This window comes from Seriola aureovittata, chromosome 9, assembly GCF_021018895.1.
Source record: "Seriola aureovittata isolate HTS-2021-v1 ecotype China chromosome 9, ASM2101889v1, whole genome shotgun sequence".
Lineage (NCBI taxonomy): Eukaryota > Metazoa > Chordata > Actinopteri > Carangiformes > Carangidae > Seriola > Seriola aureovittata.
This window is the reverse complement of record NC_079372.1, coordinates 26,949,250-26,975,349: the sequence shown is the minus strand read 5'-3', so window position 1 is coordinate 26,975,349 and position 26,100 is coordinate 26,949,250. Positions and strand designations below refer to the sequence as shown.

The 26,100-nt window shown below is 40.7% G+C and overlaps 3 protein-coding genes across 5 annotated transcripts; 1 reads left to right on the top strand and 2 right to left on the bottom strand.

Annotated features, from left to right (window-relative positions):
* The first annotated feature begins 1,304 nt into the window (after window positions 1–1,304).
* On the top strand, window positions 1,305–20,362 carry jph2 (junctophilin 2). Of its 2 annotated transcripts, XR_008828587.1 has the most exons (7): window positions 1,305–2,187; window positions 5,459–6,275; window positions 14,441–14,559; window positions 16,136–17,025; window positions 17,696–17,796; window positions 17,911–18,086; window positions 20,310–20,362. XR_008828587.1 is itself a non-coding variant. In XM_056384094.1 (6 exons), exons 1-5 carry the CDS (start codon window positions 1,809–1,811, stop codon window positions 17,774–17,776), a joined length of 2,286 nt encoding a protein of 761 aa, XP_056240069.1. In that variant the 5' UTR covers window positions 1,305–1,808; the 3' UTR covers window positions 17,777–17,796; window positions 17,911–19,907. The 2 variants fall into 2 exon arrangements, 1 of the variants encoding a protein (XP_056240069.1); XM_056384094.1 differs by lacking the exon at window positions 20,310–20,362 and having other exon boundaries at window positions 17,911–19,907.
* A 67-nt stretch (window positions 20,363–20,429) lies between these two features.
* LOC130174364 (tubulin alpha-1C chain-like) lies at window positions 20,430–23,484 on the bottom strand. Its single transcript, XM_056384096.1, has 4 exons — window positions 23,338–23,484; window positions 21,930–22,152; window positions 21,673–21,821; window positions 20,430–21,557 (listed from the first exon to the last, which is right to left on the bottom strand). Exons 1-4 carry the CDS (start codon window positions 23,338–23,340, stop codon window positions 20,580–20,582), a joined length of 1,353 nt encoding a protein of 450 aa, XP_056240071.1. The 5' UTR covers window positions 23,341–23,484; the 3' UTR covers window positions 20,430–20,579.
* Window positions 23,485–23,986: 502 nt separating this feature from the next.
* On the bottom strand, window positions 23,987–26,069 carry LOC130174365 (tubulin alpha-4 chain-like). 2 transcript variants are annotated; one of them, XM_056384098.1, is made up of 2 exons: window positions 25,752–26,069; window positions 23,987–25,215 (listed from the first exon to the last, which is right to left on the bottom strand). In XM_056384098.1, the coding sequence occupies exons 1-2, from the start codon at window positions 25,755–25,757 to the stop codon at window positions 24,955–24,957; spliced, it is 267 nt and encodes an 88-aa protein (XP_056240073.1). In that variant the 5' UTR covers window positions 25,758–26,069; the 3' UTR covers window positions 23,987–24,954. The 2 variants fall into 2 exon arrangements, with proteins under 2 accessions (XP_056240073.1, XP_056240072.1); XM_056384097.1 differs by having other exon boundaries at window positions 25,800–26,069.
* Window positions 26,070–26,100: the final 31 nt, after the last annotated feature.

Below are 26,100 nucleotides of genomic sequence, written 5' to 3'. Positions count from 1 at the left end.
ACTTTTAAAACTTTTTATTTACAATAATACTCACTTCCATTTATAAAGCACCTTTTAAAAACAAATAAATAAAAGTAAAAATACATAAATAAATGCAGAAATGAATGAATGAATAAATCAATCAGTGTAGAAATACAGAAATAAATAAATAAATAAATGCATGTAGAAATAAAAAAATAAATACATGTAAAATTACAGAAATAGCATTTTTTATTACCAAAATATTTTTATTTTATATTTGTACTTAATTATTAATTTAAGAATGTATTTATTTATACTTATGTCATTTTTTTGTCCTTAATAAATAGAACCTGTTTGATCCAGAAACTGGCTCTCGGCTGACCAATGATGAAAATATCATCACTCAGTAAGTCAGTAAGTCAGTCAGTCAGTCAGTCAGTCAGTCAGTCAGTCAGTCAGTCAGTCAGTCAGTCAGTCAGTCAGTCAGGGATATTCCAGATTATAGGTCTGGCCCAGCTGTTGTGGTCCAACCAAAAAGTTTAGCACAAGAGGAAACTGAAACAACTATGATGCAGATACCAACATTTTCCAGTAGAGGGAGTGAAAAGAGAGGAATACACTACGGTACCAATATCTCCCATAATGAAAAGCATTCATCTCAGCTGCTTGTACATTCATTTGGATGCATTTTAAAAAGTGATAGAGTGGATATATTAGCAGTAAACTCAAATTGTAAATAGTCTTCTGTAGTTATTCAGCAAACTGTAACTCTAACTACTATTAATTAAAATAACAATATCTTATTGATGAATAATTCAACTTTTATAGTAAAACACTAGGTATATACCATACTAATAACACAACATTACTATATACCATATGAGATATATGAGGTACATATAGGCCTACATATACTGTTATATAAAGTTATTAAAACCTGAACCGAATACACACATGCTGTCATTTTTTTATGGAATAGTGTAGAAATATTATCCTGATCCCATTTGGCATTGTGCCATAAGATATATGAGAAGCATACAGGCCATACAGGGACATGAATGGGAAATTACACAGATTTATCTACTTTCTGATATCTCGTTCATCAAGCTTAATAGGCTATTAGAGAGTAATTGTGTTCAAACTGCATTAACTGAGCGTACTGTGTGTGTGCAGGGTAAAACCTATAGAGAGCGGACTCTTGAATGGCATTTACTTCAGTCCCGAAGTGGCAAGACTCTGGCATGGCTCCTTGCAGGCAGCAGAGTAAGGATTGGGTTGTATTTTTGGAAGGGTGTGTGTGGATTGGTCGCCTTGTTAGGTCCTGCTAAAATATTTCCAACAGCAGCGACCGTCAGGAGATAGCTGGGTGGCAGGGACAGGGGGAGAGGGGCTTTTCTCTGTGGCCACCTGGAAAAAGCCATGTAAGATCCCTGGCTTATCAAGACATAAATACAAAATTAATTCGATTTTATAACCGGTAATTGGCTCCAAGTGTGTAACAAAGCATAATTTACTCTGGAAAGGAACTGTAGAGTAGATAGTTCATGAGAGAAAACGACGAATCCAAGTAGAAGACACTGGAATAATCTGGAGAAAAAATTTAAAAGCACCAAAAACAAAAAACAAAAAAAGTTTCTGTGAAGTGTGAAGTGCGCCCGGGAACTTCATGGACACGCTGAGAAATCCCCAAACCAACTCCAGCAGCAGAATCAAGTTCAGCACTGAGGATATTTCCAACCGGTTTTGATGTCAGGTGAAGGTGAAGTCAGACTGACGGAGCTTGTATCTAGGTAACAGATTAAAACAGCTTACTTTCTAAACGGTGCGTTAGTGGGCTGAGGTAAGGCATGAGTGGAGGTCGCTTTGAGTTTGACGACGGCGGAGCTTATTGCGGAGGCTGGGAGGGGGGTAAAGCCCACGGCCATGGCATCTGCACCGGACCCAAGGGCCAGGGTGAGTTCTCCGGCTCCTGGAACTACGGCTTCGAGGTGGTGGGAGTCTACACCTGGCCCAGCGGAAACACCTACGAGGGGTACTGGTCGCAAGGGAAACGTCACGGTCTGGGAGTAGAAACCAAAGGACACTGGATTTACAAAGGGGAATGGACTCATGGCTTCAAAGGGAGATATGGCATCCGGATCAGTGTTGGCAGTGGAGCAAAGTATGAAGGAACATGGAATAATGGGCTTCAGGATGGATATGGAACAGAAACATATGCTGATGGAGGTGAGAGTCACACACACAGAAACTAAAATGTTAAAACAGCAGTGATGGAAGAAGTACTCAGATCTTTGCTGGAGTAAAAGCAGCAATACCAAAGTGTAGACAGTAAAGGTCCTGCATTCAACAAAGTAAAAGTACAAAAGTGTGAGCATCAGCATGCATTTAAAGTACCAAAAGTAAAAGTACTCATCCTGAAGAATCACCCCCATTTCAGAATAATATACATGATGTCATCAGTTTAATGTTACAGCTGGTAAAGGTGGAGGAAATTTGAACTACCTTGTATGCTGTTGGGAGGTTTAAACTATATACTGCTGACTGCTGATCATATTTTGTATTAAAGTCTGAATCTGAAAAGTAACTTAAATTATCAAATAGGTATAGGTGAGTAAAAACTACAATACTTCCTGTCCTTACTCTGTAATGTAGTGGAGTAAAAGTATAAAGAAATGCGATGTGTATTAAAATAGCAGCCGCAGTAGTGGAGGACGTATTTAAATCCCTTACTTAAGTAAAAGAGGCAGTACTGCAATATGAAACTGCTCCACTACAGGTAAAATTCCTGCACTGACAATGTCACTTTTGGAAAAGAAGCCTATAAAAGGATTAATACCAAACTTCATAATGTTGCATCTATTATATTAAAGAATTATTATCACTGATGCTTTAATGTTTTAAGTAGCATTTAAATGTAACTGGTTGAGGTGGAGCTCATTTTAACTTTTTTATGCTGTTGGGAGTTTAATCCATTAAAATGCAAAAATGTTTTTTAAGGTGATCTTGTGTTTGAATGTAAAAGCTTTATCTTCTGTCAGGTAACTCCAGCTGTCCGATAAATGTAGTGGAGCAAAAGTATAAAGTAGCATTAAATGGAAATACACAAGTTCGGTATGAGTACCTCACATTTGTATTTAAATACAGTACTTTGGGGAAAGTACTTTGTTACATTTCACCACTGGAGCTCTGCATGAAGCTGCTGTCATTACACAAGTGGTGGAAGAAGTATTTAAATAAAGTAGTCACAGGCCTATCTAAGCATAAAAATACTCTGCTGGAACAAGTACTAATTATGCAAAATGGCCTTTAATAGTGTTTGGTTATTGTATGTTTAAGTTAACTAACTTGACTAACTAATTAATTTGCGCACTGTTGTGTAGTTTAATCTTTAAAAACATTTTATTTGTTTGTTTTTTTATCTATAGTAAAATCTTAATCTGAAAATAAAAGCTGTCTAATGATGGGAGTTTAAAGTACATAAGTAGCATAAAATGGAAATACTCAAGAAAAGAGGTAGCTCAGATTTGTACTTAATTTCAGTTCTTGAGTAAAAAGTTACTTTCCAGCACCGAATTACACTTAGCGTGGCTTTTTTAATGAGAAGATGATCTCTTATGTTCAGCTAAGTTACTACAAAGGCCTTGAGACATGTGTGGCCATGTTGTCCATTGCACCCAGTTCACTGCAGGTGACATGAAGACAAACCACAGAGAAAATACAGAGCTGCCTGATGGTCCTTATGGCTGTTTATGATGTCTGTGTAACCAGAAAAAACTATCGCTCTGCTGCTGTCAGTCAAGAGCTGCTCAAAGCTTGTGGGCATTAAAACCCCACAGGAATGTTTCCGTTTTGTTACACTACACTATCATCGACAGTGATGGAAGATGCATTCAGATCTTTTACTCATGTAAAAATAGTAATACTAGCATATGAAAATACTCTATTACTTGAATAAGTTTTTGAATGCTGGATCTTATATTTTAAAAGTACTGTACATAAGCAAATTGACTTATCAAAGTACTCAAGTCTTCATGCAGCAGAATATCCCCTGTTGTATTATTATACATTATCTTATTGGGTAGAATTATCATGTAGTGGCTGGTGTAGATGAAGTTACTTTCATCTACTTTATATAGTGTTGCACAGTTTCATCTGTAAAAAAAAAAAAAAAAAAAGTGACTTGTTTTATAAAGTAAAATCTGAATCTGCAAAGTACCTATAGTTATGAAATAAATCTAGTGGGGTAAAAAGTACAATATTTCCCTCCGAAATGCAGTGAATAGAAGTATGAAGTAGCATAAAACTGAAATACTGAAGTACTGTAAAATAGTCCCGTACTTGATTGAATGTATTTGGTTATTTTCCACCAATTACCATCAAGAATGTGTTGTTAATAGGTCAGGTTCCTCCACACTGAGTGGTTATCATTGTTAAATACACACCATCTGGTAGAAGCTGTCTATCTCCAAGTTCATGCATTTTATTCTGTCGAGGAAACTTAATAAGTTGAACAAATAAAATTGATTGTGGTTGTACAATAGCAGTGGTTTCCCTCCTTAACAGCTGACTCATCAGCTTGAAGCCCAGTCTGGTAGAAGTTGCAGTGGGGGATGTGATAGCACCAGATGTCAGGTTGTAATAATAGCCCACAAGCCCCATGCCCTCCTGGCCTCACGGGCTGAGGTCTAGCCATCACAGTAATCCACGCACACGTCAATTTTAGCATGAGGCCAGACCCCAAGATGACTTGTCAGTGAGGGCATTAATGACTGAGACTTGTCACACTAAAGATACCCATGGCATTCTGGCAGAAATAAAAGTATGATTAGTTTTATATGGAGCAAACTATGTTCACTCCATAGTTTTACAAGCCATGTTAAAAAATCTACAGCCATGCTATAGGAGCTGTGATACTGTGCCTTCGCACAGTGGTGCTTTCAACTTAACGCTAACATCACAATGCTAAAATACTCTTAATATACTATTGCTAACATGCTAATGTTTCGCAGATACACAGTTTACCATGTTTACCACCTTAATTTAGCATGTTAGCATACTAATTGGCACTAAACCCAAAGTAGGGCTGAGGCTGATGGGAATGTCATTAATTTTGCAGGACAAAATTTTAATCAGAATCCAATTTATCCTCTGGGCACCATGAATATCTGCACCATGTCAGTCCATCCAAAAGTTCGCCAAAGCTAGCACTGTCAAACGCAAAAGTCAGGGGTTCGCCAAAGTCCTTGTCCACTTGTCGAGTCATATTTATCCTGTAGGGACCTTTTAATATATGTACAGAATTTCATGGCAATCCATCCGGTAGTTGTTGAGATATTTCAGTCTGGACCAAAGTGGTGGAACGGATGACAGACATACTGACACTGCCATCTATAGAGCCATGCTAGCAAGGCTAAAAACGGCCTCTGATGTTTCATCTGTGTTCCAGTCAGGAAATAATTCTAAATAATTAAAACTCCCCGTTTTCTGATGTTTGTAGGTACTTTCCAGGGTCAGTTCACTGGTGGGATGCGGCACGGCTATGGTGTCCGTCAGAGCGTCCCATACGGCATGGCAGCAGTTGTCCGCTCCCCTCTTCGGACCTCCTTGACCTCCCTTCGCAGCGAGCACAGCAACGGCACCGTCTTGCAGCAAGACATCCCCGTCATCACCACCACCAACGCCTCAGGTGAGGAGATGCCCATCGCCAACCCTACCCAGCTGGGACCATCCCGGGGAGGCTTCGCCCTCACCCTCCAGGTGGACCCAGAGGCAGTGAAACCCAAGAAGAAGGGCCTGTTTCGTAGGAGCTCTCTGCTGGGGAAGCTGAAGAAGTCCGACTCAAGCACCTCGCTGTCCAGCCAGAAGAGCAAGATCAGCTTCCTGAGGACAGAATCGGCTCTCAGCTCCAACGCCAGCGACACCAACTCTACCATCAGCATCGGGGACGAGAGCCTGGCCGGAGCAGAGGATTTCCCCCCCGTGGAGGCCGACATTGACGCCACCACCACAGAGGTCTACATGGGCGAGTGGAAGAATGACAAGCGCTCAGGATATGGAATAAGCGAAAGGTCCAGCGGGCTGAAGTATGAGGGCGAGTGGCTGAACAACCAGAGGCACGGCTACGGCTGCACCACCTTCGCGGAGGGAGGGAAAGAGGAGGGCAAGTACATGAACAACATGCTGGTGAAGGCCATGAAGAAGAGGGTGATCCAGCTGAAAGGAACCAAGATCAAGCAGAAGGTGGAGCGGGCAGTGGAGGGAGCTCAGAGGGCTGCAGCCATCGGCAAGCAGAAGGCAGAGATCGCTGCCTCCAGGTAAGAAGAGTCGAGAGGAGAGACGATTCTCCCAGTTCTGTTTTGTCTTGTTTATTAGTGAGACGTTTGTAAAGACACATACATCCCCAAAAACTTGACTGAAACAGGCAACAATTCAACCCCACCAGGTCTTCATCAGACATTACCAAAAGCAAGTTATATATAGACACCAAACCCATTACATCATGCATGCATCTTGTCCTATGAATTAACAAGATTAAACGTCCTCAGCCATGCTAGCAGCTGGATTCACTTGCTGTCATTTTGGAGAAAGTTTCTCATCCAAGTTTTAGCTCATCACTTCCTAAGTACTCACATTTTCTAACCATGAATCATGAGGCTGGGGTAGTTGTGTGTTAGCCTGATAAAAACAGATGTATTTTTGCATAAGACTCTTGTTTAGTTAGTTTAGTTAAAGAAACATGCTCATATTCATTTTCTTGCCAAGAGTTATAGGAGAAGATAAATAATGCTCTGATGTCTGAAGCTACAACAGCCAGAAGCAGCTAGCCTGGCTCTGTCCAACAGTAACAGAATCCAGAGTTGTTTAGGGTTTTGGGTGAATAATGAAGTTGACCTCTGTTCTGGTCTCTAAAATGTTTCAACATCTGACACATAGTTGTCTTTCTTTTGCCTCTTTTGGTGCTTGAGGTTGCAGAAATACTGATCTTACAGAATTTGCTCTCAAGTTCACCAGAGCAGGGTCACAGTATCAGCTTACACTTCATCCCTCTTGGCCCCTGTTACACCTTCACAGAAATGATTCCTTCTTGATTTCATTGTCATTACAACACAGCTCTGCCTGGTGTCACTGTGAATGTGATGTGGCATAACAGGACGTTCATTTATGAGTGAGTGAGTTTAATGTTAGAGAACTCTGTTTGGTCAATGAAACCATGAGTTTATCATTATGAACTCCAGTCTGCTTCAGAGTAATTCTGTGATTTTAGAGTTGGGGGTTTTCATGTGCCACATGGTAGTCATATTATTCAAGTCAAGTTATTTTTCATTTAAATATAGGGTAACACTTAATCCCCACCCAACCCCCATCCCAACATTTAGCATTTATAAGCAATAGACAAAAGCTTGATAAATGGTTTATAAGCTTATTTTAAGTGTTCATTAAGGTACAGTATAGTTCTAACTTTTCCCATGAAGACATAACACTTAAATCTGCTTACAGCTACATTATAGAGTGTTATAAACAATTAACCCATGTATATACATCATAACAAACCCATAGAATTTATATAGTTATATAATGATATACAAAATATGATAATTATCATTTCAGCCATATGGAAATCAAACAGCGTGATTGTACTTGACTTTACCTTACAGGCTCACATGAAGAGATGGAGAGTGTATCTTTGTTTATCTCAGAGGATTCAGCACAACTAGTAGATTTTGCTAAATAAAACCACAAATCACCATTTTCACACTTTGGTTTTTGTACAGTTTAAAGAAGCCAGATAAAACATGTTAATTAATGATCTTGAGAGGTGCTGGTGTTTAGGGGCTGATCATGATTAATCACTGCTATTACCTGCCTGACAAAGACAGTTAATAGTAGACTATTTAAACCTCTCTCTAACAGTGCACTGTGAGATCAACTCAGGTATAATTAATCAAACAATATGTGAGGACATATGTTTTTCTCACAGAGTGTGTTGTTCATATGTGCACACGTCTACTTTCAGTTTGTCTTTGACCGTACAAGGCGGTGATGTTTTTATCCACAGTCGTCTTCAGCACCTGAAATAAGCTCAGTGTTTACAGCTGTGAGAGTTGCACTGATGAACCACAGACCCCCGTCCCAGCAGACTGAAATCTAAATATTGAACTCTGAGGATAAGCAGTATATAAGAGTAATGGGCCGGTGTTCATTGTGTCAGTGCTTTAAGCTCACCTACAGCATATCCACAGGCGCCCGGACCGAGCTGAGAATGGAAGCAAACACACAGTATTTATGTAGGAGTGCTTTCAGAAACACCTCAGTGGTCTTTACAAACCAAACATGCCCTCATAGGAAATACATCTTCACAGAATCCTGAATCTGTAACCCTCCGAACTACTGGAAGGTACTTTTACTTTACTTCCATCTTATGCTGCTTTATACTTAAACACCACTACTACTACTACTACTACTACTACTACTATTACTACTCCACTATGTCAGTAGCAAGTAAATATTGTATTTTATACTCGACTCAATTTATTTGACAGCTGTACTTACTACTTAATTACAGATTACAATTTACATGTATAATTTTGGCTGCATTTTTATATATCAAACCAGTGGTTCCCAGTGTTTCGCCCCTCACAGAAAAGCTGTCTCAAGCTGAGGCCCTTTCTCAGGAGACATTTCCCTTCTGAACTTGTCAAATTATCCAATATTTTACAAAAAATCCTGAAGCTTTTATTAGTAAAACGTCAAAAAGAAGAATCCAAATTTGTATATCGGAACCTTTTTTTTCTCCTATAATCATCTCATGACAACTCAGATTTATCATGTGACCTTTTGAAGGGGCCCGATCCCTAGGTTGGGAATCCCTGGATTAAAACTACCTGGATCAACTGCATATAAAGTAGTTAACTAGTAGTATTAGTAGTAGTAGTAGTAGTAACTAGCTGCACCTCATCCAGCTACATCAGTAAAATGCTGTATACACAATGATGCATCAGTATTAACAATCTAATGTTATTTTTGATAATATATGTAATATATCTATTATCTTGTGATACTCTCAGTACATTTTGCTAATAATATAAGTGGGATTTTGTGATGGAGTATTTTTACACTATTGTATTTGTACTTTTACTGAAGTAAAGGATCTCATTACTTCTGCGACCACTGTGAAAAACTAACTAAACAACAGCAACTGTGGAGTGTTCCTGAATATTAAACTGAAATCCATTATTATATAAGCAGTGGAGACATGACACATCTGTTCCTGGCAGTGCTTTCCTCACTCTGTGATCCTTTGGCAGAGACGTCGAGGGTTAAAAATACATGTACAACCTGTGCACTGCATGGGAGGCCAGACCTGGCCACTTCAAGTCCGGTTAGCTAAGCGTTCACTGGCATTCAGACACTCTGTGGACATTGTTCTGTTGCGTGGGCTGGCAGCGGGGCATCTGGAGGAGGACCTGTATGACAGGACGGGGTGTAAATGACGCACACACAGGGGCCCTGTGGTCACAGAGGAGCCCTGACTAAATATGGACAGGCACACTCTTGCTGTATCACAATCACAGGGGAATGCAACAGCTGATTATCCCCCCTCCCCCTGCTTTCAAACCCAATCTTTCCTGCCTAGTCACAGACACACACCCAGACTGCTTTCTTATGCTCACTCGCACCGGCTCTTTCTTTTTGCCTGCACATCTATTTCAGGCTTTTATTTCACTCACTCTGTCCAGTTTTAGCAAATCAAAACTTGTCCAAGTGCCTGCTGACTTTTTCCTCTTTCTGTCACCTACTGTAAGATCAGCTGCTCCGCTAGCCGGCAACAGTTAGAGATCACAGATCTCGGTCCATCTTGCGTCAGCAGTGGTGTCAAATGGTTCCACGGATATAAATATGACACGGCTCATAAGCAAGTGCTTGGGTATAAAGGGTTAGTGTATAAATGTACCACACCTAGCTTTAGTTGTGCAGCTTGGATTACATACTGTACTGCTGATACGAGCATTTTGTCGCTGGTGAGCGATCAGCAGGTCCGAACATTTGTAAACAACGTTCAGTTCTGACCTCAGCTCAGGACTATGTGCTGTCTGTTTTTTATAAGTTACTTATTAATGAGAAATAATGTCACAGAGGAGAAGATAGCTGATCATTAATATGAGAAAATGATGAGATCTCTGAAGCTATTCCTTATGTGACCTCCTACCAATGTTGCAATTATGAGGTTGCAATTAGCACTTAATGTATGTGTGTTTTGGCAAAGTGATTTAATTACACCGTGAAACATTCAGTCGTCTTTTTATAGAAACTAAATCACTCTTTCACACTCCCTCTCTCTCTCACACAGACACACACACACACGGCTCAGTTGAACAGGACCCTCCACAAAGATCCAGTGGCACATGCCAGAATGACAGAATAACTTTTGCCATGAGCAGGCTCCAGGACAACGGTAGCGTGACAAAAAACAGATGGTTGCAAAACAGCAGAACAGTGGGACGTGTGAGAAGAAAGAAAGTCTCTTACATTTGTCTGTATTGCACAGGGTATACATTACAAGATTTATGGTATAGATTATCCTGTGAGCTCATAGCGTTTGGTGTTCTCCTCCTCAGAGTACAACAAGTGTCTCCTTAAGGCAGCCCTAAAAGCATAAGGGGTATTTAGGTCACAGTGTCAAATGTCATGTTTGGTTGCAGAGAAACACTGGAAGACCAACACAGACTGCAGCAGTTCCACAACTTAAAGGGCCATTCAATAATTTGAACTCAATCCTGTTGTTCCACTCTGACAGATATTCCTAGTGTTTACAGTGTCTCACCCCGTCTACTGTCTAATTGTATGTCACATAGAAACATACGGACTGCAGAAATCTTAAGGCGACAATAATGAATATTCCTTTATTAAAAATGGATCACATTACTAATTACTGCTTCATAACACACTGTAATGTAGTTGATGCATACTTGTGTGTAGTTGATATAAAGTGTTTATTAATGTATTCGTCAACAAACTATAACTCCACTTGGCACCCATAACTGGAGACTGGTGTATAAACAAATAATGAATGATAATATGGTAAAATTGCGGGGGCCAAGATATGTACCAGATCATATGGACCAAACAGCTTCTATGATATAACATTACTGTTTGAATCAGGTGTTTCTCAACAGCTGAACAATGGATATCCTGTGTTCAGGTGGAATTATAATCAGAACAATCCCCATGTTAGCTCTGACACCTCCCATATTAGCAGCTCTGCTAGCCAATTTTAGCAACTTTGACCACAGTGGAGATATATTATTACATACAGGATTACACTGGGGAAACAGTACTTAGTACTCAGGTGCTGGTGGCACTGGCTGCTTTTTGTTTTGCTTTCAGTCAGTGATATCTTCTAATGCAGCATCTGCTCCATCTGGATAACGTGACTGGTTATTTAAGGGTTAAATTTGTTTATTTTTTCCTTTTGCAATGCAATGCACAGGGAGTTCTGACTCACACTCAAGGACATGTGATGGTTAGCATCACTCAAGTCTGGGGTTCCTGCACATACATGGTACTGAGAGCTGTGTTGGTCTCTCACTATAAGGCATTGATACTGACTGACACTCAGTGGCTTGTGAATGATGGTGAAGCAGCAACTGTTGTCACTTTACCATCTGCTACCTGTCTACCTGTGTGATTAGGCTGAGCTTTAGCTGGCACCAAATACATTTACTCAAGTACAATTAAATGTTGCATTAATGACTGAACTACCCAATACTTTGTAAACTAAACGCAGTCATGCATCATTACCAATATTACAATAATATAAAAGAACACTCTTACAGGAGAAAGTGCAGAAACGGCAGCTGTTGTTATTATAAGTCTTATAACATTTTTAAAAATAGTTCAGTGTAATTATTGACATGAGTTTAAGAGAAGAGGGTGAAGAGGTTCCTGTAAGAGGAGGTGCTGACTGTGTGTGGACAGGTGGAGCTCATCTATATCAAACAGGGAACTTCAGGAGTCTCTAATTGTTCCAGTGGGGAGCCACTTCCCCACTGAGTCTTCAAGTGGACCAGGGGGCTATTTTCAGCTCAGTGTAAAGTTACAGTATGTCAAGTATCCACAGAGTAATCACAATCAGTAATTCTCCCAGTTAATGTGGGACAAATAGCAGCAGCCTTGAACTCTCAGCATTCAGCTGCCAGGTTTTCAGGCAGGTTAGCGGTCTGGCTCGAGGGAAGGTAATGTTCACCAGTCAGCCCACTACTTTGGTCCAGACTGAAATATCTCAGCAATTATTAGATGGATCGCCATGAAACCTTGTCCAAACCTTCAATGTTCCCCAGAGGATGAACCCTACTGACTTTATTGATCCCCTGACATTTCTCCCAGCACCACCACAAGGGTGACGTTTTTGGCTTTTAGTGAAATGTTTCAACAGCGATTGAATGGATTGCAATGAAATTTAGAACTGATATTCATGTTCCCCTCAGGATAAACTGTAATAACTTCGCTGATCAACTTGCAGGTTTGCAACTCCAGTGAATTAATGCGTACAGAAACTGGATTTTTCAAAAAAATATATCTATATACGGTTTATACTAATGTGACATCTGAATTCCTTTTTGTGACACAGGTCTAATGTCCACTTATGGTTTATAGTCCAATATTTTAACAACTATTGAACAGATTGGCTTTAAATTTGGTACTAGTTATACTTATAAGCCCAGACTTGTTATCTGATCAATGATTTAAGGGTAAAGCTTGAGACACAAAGAGAAAATTAATTATAGGTACATTATATGGAAGCTATGTAAAAAAAAAAAGAAAAGACTCACAGCTGTACTATTGTGGTGACTCTCTCTCTTGTTGTCTCCTCTCTGTCTCCCTGTCAAATAGAAATATGTGTGATGATGTATATACGTATGACGGTAACTTGGCAGCAATATCTCATTGTCTTGGTGAAGGGCAATAAAAGCATAATTTATATCTGTCCCATCCCAACAACAGAAAACGCCACCTCCTCTCTAATAATAGCTAATATTACTAATGAGCCATATGACCAGTAGCCACCCACCCCTGGCCTTCATTTCAACATGATTGAATACGATAAACAAGCCCTGTGCTGGGCGATTGTCGGTCAGTCTTGAACAGTTTTAAGCCAAAATTCAAGGTCTGTACTTGTTTGATCAGGAATGTCAAGATCAGGGTTTAATTGCATTAAAACATATATAAAGTTATGATATAATATTACACAAATAATATTCTGTCAAACAGATTGTTAAACAAATTATGGAAAAATGTTATGAAAATAAAAGGTTTAGCATAATATATTCACTCTCTGAATATCCCTTTTATAATAATGAACTCTCTTCTCTCTTCTTCAATCTGAGTTATCAACAAAACCACCAATTAAGTTGTGATATTGAGGCAGTGGCAAACAATTATTAATCAATAGTTTGATCTATGAAATGTCATAAAACAGTTTTTTTTTTTTTAAAATGCCTATCACACTTTTCAAGATCACAAGGAACTGCCAGTTGCTTTTTCCAACCAAGTCTAAAACCTAGAGATACTCAGTTTACTTTAATGTTTATAAAGAATACCAGCACATAATTACGTATTATTATTTATTTATTTATTTATTTATTTGGGTATTTCTGCTGGAAAAATTAGTTTTGTGATTAATCGTTTATTTTCTGTTAAGTCAATTAATCGATTAGTGAATCATCATTTAAGCTTTATGTGATACCTTGTTGGTCTGATTACGAGCAGCAGAAAGTGTATAGAGTCTACAGAGCTCTGCAAACGCAGGGGACAAACTCTGAGACATCATCATGATCCATCTCTGTTGTTCGCGGCTGAACTGTGAGCCGAGTTTGCTGTTAAAAGAATACTCTGACATTTTGGGAACTATGCTTGTTCAGTTCTTTGCCAAGAGCTAAATAGACTGAAACCACTCTCATGTGGAAAAAACGGGAAATAACAAAGAAAAGGAGTTGTGTTTTTTGTGTGTTTTTACAAATGATGTGTTGGAACTACTTTTTGGTAGATGGGCTTTTGCACAGATAACCAAACAAGAGATAACGTGTATATTAGTGAGCTTTAGAGATGCTAATACGCAGATTTTGTTTCCTTTGGACAGAGTCAAGCTAGCTGTTTTATCATGTTTCAGTCCTTATGCTACGCTAAGCTAACCATCTCCTGGGTTGGCTATAGTTTTATATTTAAAGGAATAGTTTGGTATTTTGGGAGATACACTTATTTGCCTTCCTGCCGAGAGTTAGTTGAGAGCACCAATACCACTTTTAACGTCAACACATATTAGACTGTAAGAATTTGAAATGTACAGAGTGAGATACGTCTGCACAAATGCTGACATCGCATCTAAATGACTTGACCACTAATGGTGAGATGAAAATAAAACATCTGGATGATTGTTGCAGCAGCAGTGATTTGTGAATTGTGTTTCGTCTGTCCCCTGCAGGACCGCCCATTCAAAGGCCAAGTCAGATGCAGCTGACCAGGCGGCTCAGGCCTCCAACAGCGAGTCCGGCATTGCCAGACTGGTGGCCAAAGAGCTCTCCCCTACCTTCTACCAGCCAGGTCAGTGGACATGAGAATTGATCTGTGAGGAATTCTGCAAAATGGATAAGAAAATGAAAAATCTCATTGAAAAAAGCAAACACAGCGCTTGCTTTTACGTATTTAAACATCTATTTTCACCTGAAATCTGATGTCTTTGTTATTCCCAACAGGAGGCTCATATTTACAGTTTTTCCTAAATGGCATGAATACAGGCAAAACCGTCGCCTCAGTTTTATATTTATGATACAAATAGCACACAAATCAATATTTTGTTCAGCTGGAGCAAAGATGGCACAACATTACCACATACTTACATACTGTATGATTTTTAACAAAACAACAAATATAAACTACTAACAACGGATCTGTTTTTTACTTTGTCCCTATACATACCTCCAGCTTGTGCTAGTAGATCCTTGGGCTGAGGCTCACTACAAGGGTGGTCACATTTGAATGTCTAAAAAAAGGAACATCTTATTTGGTCGAAGGGATCATATCAATTTCATCGCCAGTCTAGCAACTCGCACTTACACATTCACACAAAAGCACTGCAGCCATGTAGGAGCCTCTTGCAGTTTTTCTCCGGCTTTCTCCCTCAGCAGAGAGTTTACAGGAATTACACACACACTGAAGGTCATCCAGCTTTCTGAGTGGCTGCACAAGTTGTCTCTGACTAATACTACAAATGGACGAGGCCTGGCTGAGTTCTGCTCTCCTGCTAAGCATCTCACCAAGGAGATAACAACACAGACATACAGTGTCAGCATGTGCACCGTGTGGTTTATTTTCACTGGGAAAACAATGGTGCAGCCTCACAATGACAAGAATATACTGTGAGGAACTGATATATCATTTTCTTATTTTCAACAGATGCCATGAAATAACTAAAAGCACTGTCTGTGTAGGTAAAACTTGATATTTTAATAATTTCTACTATAGAGCTCCATTGTTGAAAACTTAAAAACTTAAACATTACATCCGTGTGTACGCGCACACACTTATTTTGATTCAGTCCCACATAGGCTGTCCTGCTGCCGGAAATACTCACTTGAGCACCACATGCGTATTAATCCACAGCCGAAAATAGTCCTCAATAAAGGCAGTTTACTCCTGTTAGAGTAAATGTAGTACCCAGCTGTTCTGGGAAATTGCTGAGCTTATGTAGCTATGAAGCTATTTATCTGTGACTTGTTTTTAAAGATTTTTGTCTTCAGTATGAACAAATGGGCTCTGGGCTGAGAGCTACAGACAAGCAGGGGAGGTTAATATGAATTAAAGATAAGATATTTTGGGATGGGATTGGGGTTTGTTGACGATACCAATAATAAAGAATATCATCAGTTTTATCCTTTGATATTGAGGACTTTTACTGAGTTGCGTGTTAGCAGCATTTTTATATTATATCTGTAGTTAATTTCAACAATGTTATATAGGTTTTGGGCAGCCTCCTCTATAGAAGTGATCACATCTTAAAGATTGATCATATGTTTTGTATGTACAGTAAAATGCTTATCTGTAAAGTGATTAGTAACAATAGCTGTCAAATACATGCAGTGGGTTAAAAAGTACAATTGACTGAACTGATCTCGCACAGGTCCTGAGTATCTGAAGAAGAGAGTGTTGCAGGAGGTTGTGGAGGGCACTGAGAACACAGACACTGTCATGCATGAGCCGTTGTTGGCTGAGGAGGAGCCCCTGCCCACACCGCCAGAAAGCCCTTTCATGAATGAACTGGACAGCCTCATGCCTGGCTCATCTCCAGGCCGCACCCCGTCCCCCAGCCCAGGCATCACTATCAAGGAAGACCCTAACCTTCTCGGTCCAGGAGGCTGGAATGAAGACAAAACCAATAAAGGTGGTGGCAGTAAGGGTAGCAGCAAACCCAACAGCAGGTCCAGTAGTCGCCCCACTACCCCTTCAACCTCCCTTTCTGCTCCCACCTCAGCTGCACCTGAAGGAGGAGGGGGCCCCAGCAGTCGTGTCCCCTCTCGTACCCCCAGCCGTCAGAGCAACAAGAATGAGCAAGGCTCTGACCTGGAGATCAAGCCCCTGCAGAAGTTTGACTCTGAAGCAAAAACTTCAGACGTCACTCCTGCCGCTGCTGCCCCTGTAAGGAATAGCCTCATCTCTCAAGATGAAGAAGCACCGCGCCCCAATGCCAAAGTGCCCAAAGCTGTTACCCCTGAGCCCAAAGCTGCAGAGCTCAAAACTGAAAGAGCTCCATCAGTCCACGAACGAGTGCCCTCTGTCCTTGAGAACAAAGTGGAGTCCAGGGAGGTGAGCAGGCCATCCAGCAAAGCAGAGACAAGGCCATTACCAAAACGACAACCCAGCCCAGCTCCGTCCCCAAAACCTGCACCCAAACTCGAAGCCAAAGCCATTGCTGCCAAACCAGCCCCGAAGGTGGAGCCCAAGGCAGAAGCCCGACTGAAGAACATGGTGTCGACGCCAAGTAACATGACTGCAGAGTCTTTGGAGCTGGAGGTAAGACAGTAAATATACATACTGTCCAATATGAGATTATTTTTAGGCCTGTTAGCAGCGTAACCATAGGAAACGCAGTGTCAGTCTGTCAGTCAGCCCAGGACTATTGTCCAGACTGAAATATCTCAATAACTATTAGACAAGTTGCCATGAAATTTTGCACTGAGATTCACGGTCCCCGGAGGATGAAGCCTAATGACTCTCATGATCCCCCAACTTTTCTCTCTAAATGTTTCCCCTGTTTCTAATGTTAATGCTAAGCTAAGCTAACTGTCTCCGAGCTGTAGTTTATATTTGATAGACAGATAGGAGAGAGGCATCAGTCTTCTCATCTGACTCTTAGCAACAAAAGTGAACAAGTGTATTTCCCAAGATGTCGAACATGCTGTGAAACTTAAAGGTCCCGTATTGAATAAAGTAAGATTTCCATGTCTTTGTTGATTATAAAGCAGGTCTAGGTTCAATATTAATTCTGTGATTCTTGCATTGAGATGGTGATTGGTTCTTAAAACCACAAATATATCTTCTTATGGATATCAAAATTTCAAAATAAAACACCAGAAAAGTATCAAATGTGGGACCTTTAACAGAACGCACACAGTCTTACTGTTTGTTTACTCATTGACCGAATTCACCGCCCTAATACCACATATGTTGCTTTTTCTTCAAGGGCCCAAACACCATAATGATCTGCATGGTAATCCTGCTCAACATCGGCCTGGCCATTCTCTTTGTGCACATTTTGTCATGAGACGTTTTCCACCACCTCAGGTAATCTATACGATGTTGAAGAAGTGATGTGATGAAATTACACCAGCACCACACACATGCACGCTTTAATCATCTGCTTGAATCCATTAAAAGACAACTGTTGGCTTGCTGCAGGTCACCAGCGGTGTTGGAGAGAGATGCTGTTTGTCCTCCTCAGTAAGGACCAGAGATCAAAGAGACCGCTGACGAGGAGGGGGGAACAAAAGCCTCATGTAGACAGCCACAGCTCTTCTAAAGGTTTTTGTTGGTGTGACTGTGTGAGGCTCTGTGAGGCTCCTCTCTTTGCAGAGGTTAGAGAAACTGAATTGACTGAGACGATTCAGTACATCTGAATATGATGATATTTGTGTGTCAAAGTGTGGAGAAGGGCGGGGGGGGGGGGTCGCTGGATGGTAGAGGGATGTCTCAGTGCTTACACTGGAGAAGCCGGGTGGCAGAATTCAACTTCATCACAGTGTGTCAACATTTAGCAACAAAAAAAAAGGCTTTTAACTAAATCCTGAATTGGACGCACACTGGCTGCCTCTCACAACACTGAATCAGACAGATTAGACAAACTCAGCAGATAATTACATTTCGTCACAAGATGTTTGTTTGTATTATGTAGCTGCAGGCTGAAGGTTGAATGTCGATCACATATACAGACTTAATATTCTCTCCGCTATGCCTTGAACCTGACACGAAGACAACCGCAGCGGACGTGTGAAGGATTTGGGAGTGTCATTATCATTGTTTTAACCATCTGCAATGTCCAATGTATCATGAAAAAGCTGACAATTATGAATTAAGTAGAAGTCTGAGACATGTAAAATACCTTTGTGTGTGTGTCAGTCCTATCATGAAGCTCTCCACATACTGCTGAATATTGACAGAAACTGTAATCTAATGCTCTGTAAAGCCAAGTTGCTGTCTTCATCTTGTTGCTCTTGAGCTACATTTGGCTTTGTGCAAAATCTGTATTAGAGCGTATGGTGTTCTACACTGTGAAATTTTCTATTTTCACTGGGATTCATATACATTTATTGTCATTCTGCTGCTTTTGGTTTAGGAGCTGATCAGACAAATATAGAAAGAAATAGGAAGCTAATGAGTTTCATTGCTTTTGTGTATGTACTGTATGTTCCTGTGGTGCTTTGTCGAGGACCCGGGGGATTTTAAATGAGAGTTGTGTATGTTTTGCAATAGAATACGCGAGAAGAAAATGAAGGCTGGGGTTTATCTTATTTAAAACAATCACTGTATGTTGTAGTATGTTTGCTCAGTCTGCAGATTTATATTCATTCAGCAGTAGCAGCAGGAGGGCGGTTGGGATGACGTGTTTGCCTGTAAGCTCCTGTAGCCTTCATGTTTTCATGTATGTTTCAGTGTAGAAAACTCTTCCACACTCTTCCACTTCATTATATTCAGGGCCTGTTGTGCTTTAGAGCCAAATTTGAGTTCAACTTTTGTACGCATGGGGGCACTTTGTGTGTATGGGTCTATATTTTTTTGTACCATTTTGAAGTGCACATCTTTTCAGCATTCAAAATATTCAGTTGCAGGATTTTGTTGTTATAGAAATAATCAACCCTAAATTCATTTATTTCCAAAAGGAGCCGGTCAGATTACCTCGTGATTGTGAGATGGAGGAAAATATAGAACGATTTATAACTCCATGTCTTACACTGAGAAGAGCACTCTTCTGATGTGCTGTTTAATGTTTCTACATTGTTCTTTTAGCCATGAATACATGGGTTTTAATTAGAAAGAACAAAGCGGTTTTTAGCTGAAATTGTTTTCCTTTTGAGTTTGCAAATGAACACAGCCCACTGGTTATTCATTGTTTTCATGCAAAACAGAAAAATCCTCAAGCACTCAACTAAACACTGCAGTTCTAATAAATCTCCCATGATCTCATATTCTCATCCAATTGGCATGATATCAATGGTACGTGCAATAAAACTAGTATTCGTATAGATCAGTGTAATGTATTGTAGAAGCCATTTTGTTTTGTCAGTTTTAGTGCGTTTAATGAAAATCAAATAACATTGCTGAATTTGAAGAAATGCATTTGTGTGGCCAAATATGGTCAAAACTACAAAGCTCAGATTAAATAAAAAACTTTTACAACACTTGTGAATGTGTTATGTTCTAGTCAATCAGTCAGGATAAGTGTCATCTTTCCCAAAGTTTTATAAGTTTCTAAATTTACAGACTGATCGTTCTTTATCCAGAACAAATCCAGTCTAGTAACAGCAGAACTAAGTATTTTTAAACACCACCTGTCTGCCAGCATGAGACATCCCCCATCCCTCCCTTGGGCTACAGTGAATACCACACCCTATTTTAAACCACACCAGGGTGAGGTCTGGTTCTTCTCAGGCAGTTCTCACAGAAAGCACAAATCACACCTTAAATTAGTTAAGATGAAACCTGCAAATGTAACACTGACAACATTTGATGCTGTAAAGGTTATTTAGTAGTTAAGCTTCAGGCTACCTGCAACAATTTGACTTTCATGTTTGCTACTGCAGCATGGTGTGGAGTCCAAACATCTGCTGAACACCACTGCCCCCAGGTGACTAAAGTGAGTAGAGCAGCAACATCATCTCTTGTTTGCATGAAAGGTGGACAAAAAAAAAGAAATCTGCACACCATTTAAAATGCTTTATTACTTAACAGTGCAAGTTCCTCTGCCCTGTGGGTGCTTTAAAGAGTAAACAGTGCAGTCGGTGAACAAGCTTTTGTTTTTGACATAAATAAAAAAAGGCACAGATCAGAGAACAGAAGGGAATGCATGCTGTTTAGTACTCCTCTCCTTCGTCATCATCATCTCCCATACTATCTGTTCCGACCTCCTCATAATCCTTCTCCAGAGCTGCCATGTCCTCTCTGGCCTCAGAGAACTCTCCCTCCTCCATACCCTCACCCACATACCAGTGAACAAAGGCACGCTTAGCGTACATCAGATCAAACTTGTGGTCAAGGCGAGCCCAGGCCTCTGCAATAGCAGTGGTGTTGCTCAGCATGCAAACAGCCCTCTGGACCTTGGCCAGGTCTCCACCAGGAACCACAGTGGGTGGCTGGTAGTTGATGCCAACCTTGAAACCAGTGGGGCACCAGTCCACAAACTGGATGGAGCGCTTGGTCTTGATGGTGGCAATGGCAGCATTAACATCTTTTGGCACCACATCACCACGGAACAGCAGGCAGCAAGCCATGTATTTACCGTGGCGAGGGTCACATTTCACCATCTGGTTGGCTGGCTCAAAGCAGGCGTTTGTGATCTCAGACACTGTTAACTGCTCATGGTACGCCTTCTCAGCAGAGATGACAGGGGCATATGTGGCCAGAGGGAAGTGGATACGGGGATATGGCACCAAGTTGGTCTGGAACTCGGTCAGATCAACATTGAGGGCACCATCGAAACGAAGGGAAGCAGTGATGGAGGACACGATCTGACTGATCAACCTGTTCAGGTTGGTGTAAGTAGGACGCTCGATATCGAGGTTCCTACGGCAGATATCGTAGATGGCCTCGTTATCTACCATGAAGGCGCAGTCAGAGTGCTCCAGGGTGGTGTGGGTGGTCAGGATGGAGTTGTAGGGCTCCACCACAGCGGTGGACACCTGGGGAGCTGGGTAGATGGAGAACTCCAGCTTGGACTTCTTTCCGTAGTCGACAGACAGACGCTCCATCAGCAGGGAGGTGAAACCAGAGCCGGTGCCACCTCCGAAGCTGTGGAAAACCAGGAAGCCCTGAAGGCCAGTGCACTGGTCGGCCTGAAGACAGAGAGGAGGACACACTGATCAAATATATGAGATACACTATTATGATTTAGTTTGATATTTTGAGGCAAAAATAGGAATGAACTCCTCCTGATGTTAAGTTACCCACCAGTTTGCGGATCCTGTCCAGCACCAGGTCAATGATCTCTTTGCCGATGGTGTAGTGTCCACGGGCGTAGTTGTTGGCAGCATCCTCCTTACCGGTGATCAGCTGCTCAGGGTGGAACAGCTGGCGGTAAGTCCCAGTACGCACTTCATCTGCAGAGAAAAAAAACACACATATTGAATCAATTGCCCTTGAAATTATTTTCACACGTCACTTTAATTTGCCTAAAAGGATTTTCGGGGAAAAGTGATGACGCTCACCGATGACAGTGGGCTCCAGGTCAACAAACACAGCTCTGGGGACGTGCTTTCCAGCTCCAGTCTCACTGAAGAAGGTGTTGAAGGAATCGTCTCCTCCTCCAAGAGTCTTGTCGCTGGGCATCTGTCCGTCCGGCTGGATCCCATGTTCCAGGCAGTAAAGCTCCCAGCAGGCATTGCCAATCTGGACACCAGCCTGACCAACGTGCACTGAGATGCATTCACGCTGTGGGGAAAATAAAGAAAGGAAAAAAAAAATATATATATATATATATATTTATTTGTGGGCATTTATTTTATTAACATTTTTTTTTTTTTTTATTATTGAATAGGCTTAGTTGGCTGATGAGCTGTCTTTAAAAAAGGTTATTGTGCTATTTTCTTTTATCTAACTAGGTGCTGAAGGCTACACATCACATGTTGATGACTTGCTCTGGAGCTAATGCGTGATTTGAGGAGAAGGAGGAAAAAGGCTCTTTTGTGAAGAACCAGATACTAGAACATCATGACTTATGTCACCTGACACATTCAGTTACCCCGACACAATGAGCTTAAGAAAGAAAAGCTTGTCTTGAGAACAGGCACTTTTCCAACAGAGTTCTGTGGTGGAACAAACCAAACACAGCTGTAATTCAACAAAAGTGGGGCTACACAGTGTGCAACATGAAAGATTAAATATAAAGGCCCCATAAAGCTTTCAGTGAATAGGTTTTGTTTGAAAAGCCTGTGGTTGCAGTTTCATTAAGGCCAGGCCCAATGGATGGATTACTGAACGGGACTGCCAGGCAGGGCCTCCACCCACCCTCACTTATCGACCTCTGGGTCCCTGGGCTTGTGCCTGTGCATGAGGGGACTGTTTTCTTGTTTTCTTGTCATACTGTCCAGGTAAAAAAAAACAACAACATAAAACACAATAGACCCAAAATTATGGGGTCCTTTTAGACTGGGGGCTTTGTGTAGAAGAGGGGAGGGGGCCGTTTTACCTGTCTGTGCTCAGGGGCCTCATTTTGTCATAATCCATCCATGCCTGGCCCTTCAAACAGCCGGTAAACCAGAGGAATGTTTCAGGCTGAAAGCACAGTAACCTTGGCCAACTGGGTCACTGTGCAGACGGGAAAAGCAGGAAACTGGCAGCCATGACTGAACTTGAATTTGGGCTGCGCCTTGTCGAGTAACACATAAATTAACCACAATTATGGTTGAAAACGACTTGCTGAAGACGACGTTGATTAACCGTCTGACATTTGACTTTAGTTTTGAATTAAAGCTAAAAAAAAGTAAACAACTTGTGCTGCTCCTTAAAAGTTGGTAACAGTTAAACTAGGCTGCCACATCATAACACTCTTTCGGAGCTTTGATTTAGGTTAAATCAACTCATGATGGGCAAAGAAAGTGTTATTTTAACACTCACCATGTTTGCTGAAGCTGTGAAGTCTGGAGGAGGTCGGATTAAAAAGAGGAAGAGGCAACGTTAGCTCTCACAAATAGGGCTTTATGAGTCCTGTGTAAGAAGTAACTGATGGACTGCAGCTAGGCGGGGCTTTTTATATTCTCTGAGCCGGCGGAGAAAGAGCTGCTGAAGCCGATTGGTTGAAAGCGCATGTGAGCCCTTTTCCTATTGGTTGAACTGGAACGGTCACCGTCTTCCTTGGAACGCCACGAGCTCTACTGGAAAGTGAAGCATTCCAAAGTGGGTGTCAGAAATGATACGTTCACGGGTCTCGGGAAAATAGGAAGAACACGATAACACCCCTTATTCCCTTCTGGGTAGTGTGCGCATATTATTCTAGTAGGCTATTATATTATATATACTATATCCGTTTACTCAAGTACAATTCTTACTGTGAGGTACTTACATTTTATACTTTACTCCCCTACATGTCCTAAGTAAATGTTGAACTCCAATAATAAGTAGGTATTTAAAACCCCTTCACTTTTTTGCACACTTTATTATTATCATAAAAAAAAGAATCATTACTATTATTGTGTTGTTGATAAAATTCTCAAAATGGATAAAAGCGTATTATTGCACATCAATAACCCACAAGAACAAAATGAAAACGTGTTTGCAAATTTATTAAAAATAAATTCACTGTAGGAATGGTATTAGCCGAGTCATGAGGAGTGCCTGGTGTTTGCCTGGCAGTGTTTGGAGTTCTGCCAAGAGTTCAGTTTTTGTCTCATCATACCTGATAATCTTTTTCCCCATGATCTGAGATGTCTTTGGAGTAACCTACACTAACACTCCAGTCCTTTGTTCTACAGGAAAAACTCAAATTTGAAATTACTGCTTTGGTGGCCAACTATCTTAGATATAAAGCGTTTTGTCGAAGGTTTAGATGACATTAAAGATCTAAAACATGTGTTCCTGAGTCTCATTGTCTTTCCAAAAATAAATTTACATTTATTACACTTAATTAAACTGTCAGTAACCTTCTTAAAATACTTTTTTTCATTTGAAATCTATTTTTACTTGCAATCACCACCTCTTCCTGGTGTATGAAGCATTGTGGTGCCAACATTTGTCTCACTTCCAAACCTCTCCCATCACCAGAGGTCACCATTTACTAAGACATCGTTCCTTTTTCCATTGTCATTAGTTAGAAATCAGATTGATGAGAATAATGGTTTATTTATATCAACAGATCAAAGAAATAAAAATGCTATTTACACTATTTAAACACTATTTGAACTTAATTTATGAAATTTATTTACGTGCCGTTAAATATATAGATAACCTACACTAGTAAACAGTTACAGGGAACAACCCAAATGTTATACAGCACTACATTACACTTGTGCCTGCAAATATGTAAAAAATGATGCTCATGGATATCCCAATTACTTTGTAGGTCGACTCCTCTCCTTCCTCATCCTCTCTCTCCCTCTCAGCTGAGTAAACTCCAACCTCCTCATACAGAGCTCTATCTCCGCCTTCCCCGACATCATATCAAACTAGTGGTCAATGGCGGCATTGACATTTTTGAGCACTGCATCATTACAGAACAGCAGGCAGCAAGCACGATGGTCACATTTCGTCCATCTGACTGGCTGTTTTAAAGCAGATATCGTAGATGGTCTCATTATCTACCATGAAGGCGCAGTCAGAGTGCTCTATGGTGGGGTGGGTGGTCAGGGTGGAGTGGTAGGGCTCCACCACAGCGGTGGACACCTGGGGAGCTGGGTAGATGGAGACCTCCAGCTTGGACTTCTTGCTGATACCAGAGCTGGCGCCACCTTCGAAGCTGTGGCAAACCAGGAAGACCTGAAGGCCAGTGCACTGGTCGGCCTGAGGACAGAGAGGAGGACACAATGATCAAATAAATGAGATACAGTTATGATAAAGATGCTTAAAACCTATAAGATTTAGGCCTGGGACTGATTCATTTATTGGTCATTGTAAAACAATACAAATTTGAAATACTGTGATAGGTTATTTTAAAAATATCTACAATATGATTTGACACTATAAATGAATGCCACAATTCAACATAAATTTAACATTAAGCCAAATGAATTTCATGGAGAAATAGTTTTGTTTTTTTTTTTATTTTCAAAATTATAACCAAAGGGGGTTATCAATATTTTCTGGCTAAACCTTTGAATATGATGATTAGTTGATCCAAATCACATGATAAATGATATCCCCTGCTTTCCATAAACTGTGCATATACATATTCCAAGTAACAGTACCCTCTGTTCATTGTGTCCCTATATTTTATGCATTTTTTTATACTGTAAGCACAAATAGATTCCATTCACCTCAACAGTAATGGGCTGGGGGCAGAAATCATAGAAAATATGGGCAAATTAAAGTAAAACTACCTGCATGCCTTGATTCCAGTTTAGGAAAGTGATCAAATGTTATGTAACCTTGATATCCTGGATGAACTGACTCCTTAAGTTCAACACTAGGATCGTCTGGGTGGGGACAGTAGTGGTCATGAATGCTTCAGAGTCCTCTGCTGGCACAAAAGTGAACTGCACTGGCATTCAGAGCCTCTGAATGAAGTGACTGTTGACATTTTCTGTTGGAAAGTCAATCACACAAATAAACAGACACTAAAACAACCAAAAAGAGACACAAAATAAGATGCAAGATGCAAGTGTCAAAAAACAAACAAACACTAAATCGACCAAACACAGATGTCAAATAGTCAAAAAACGACTAAAA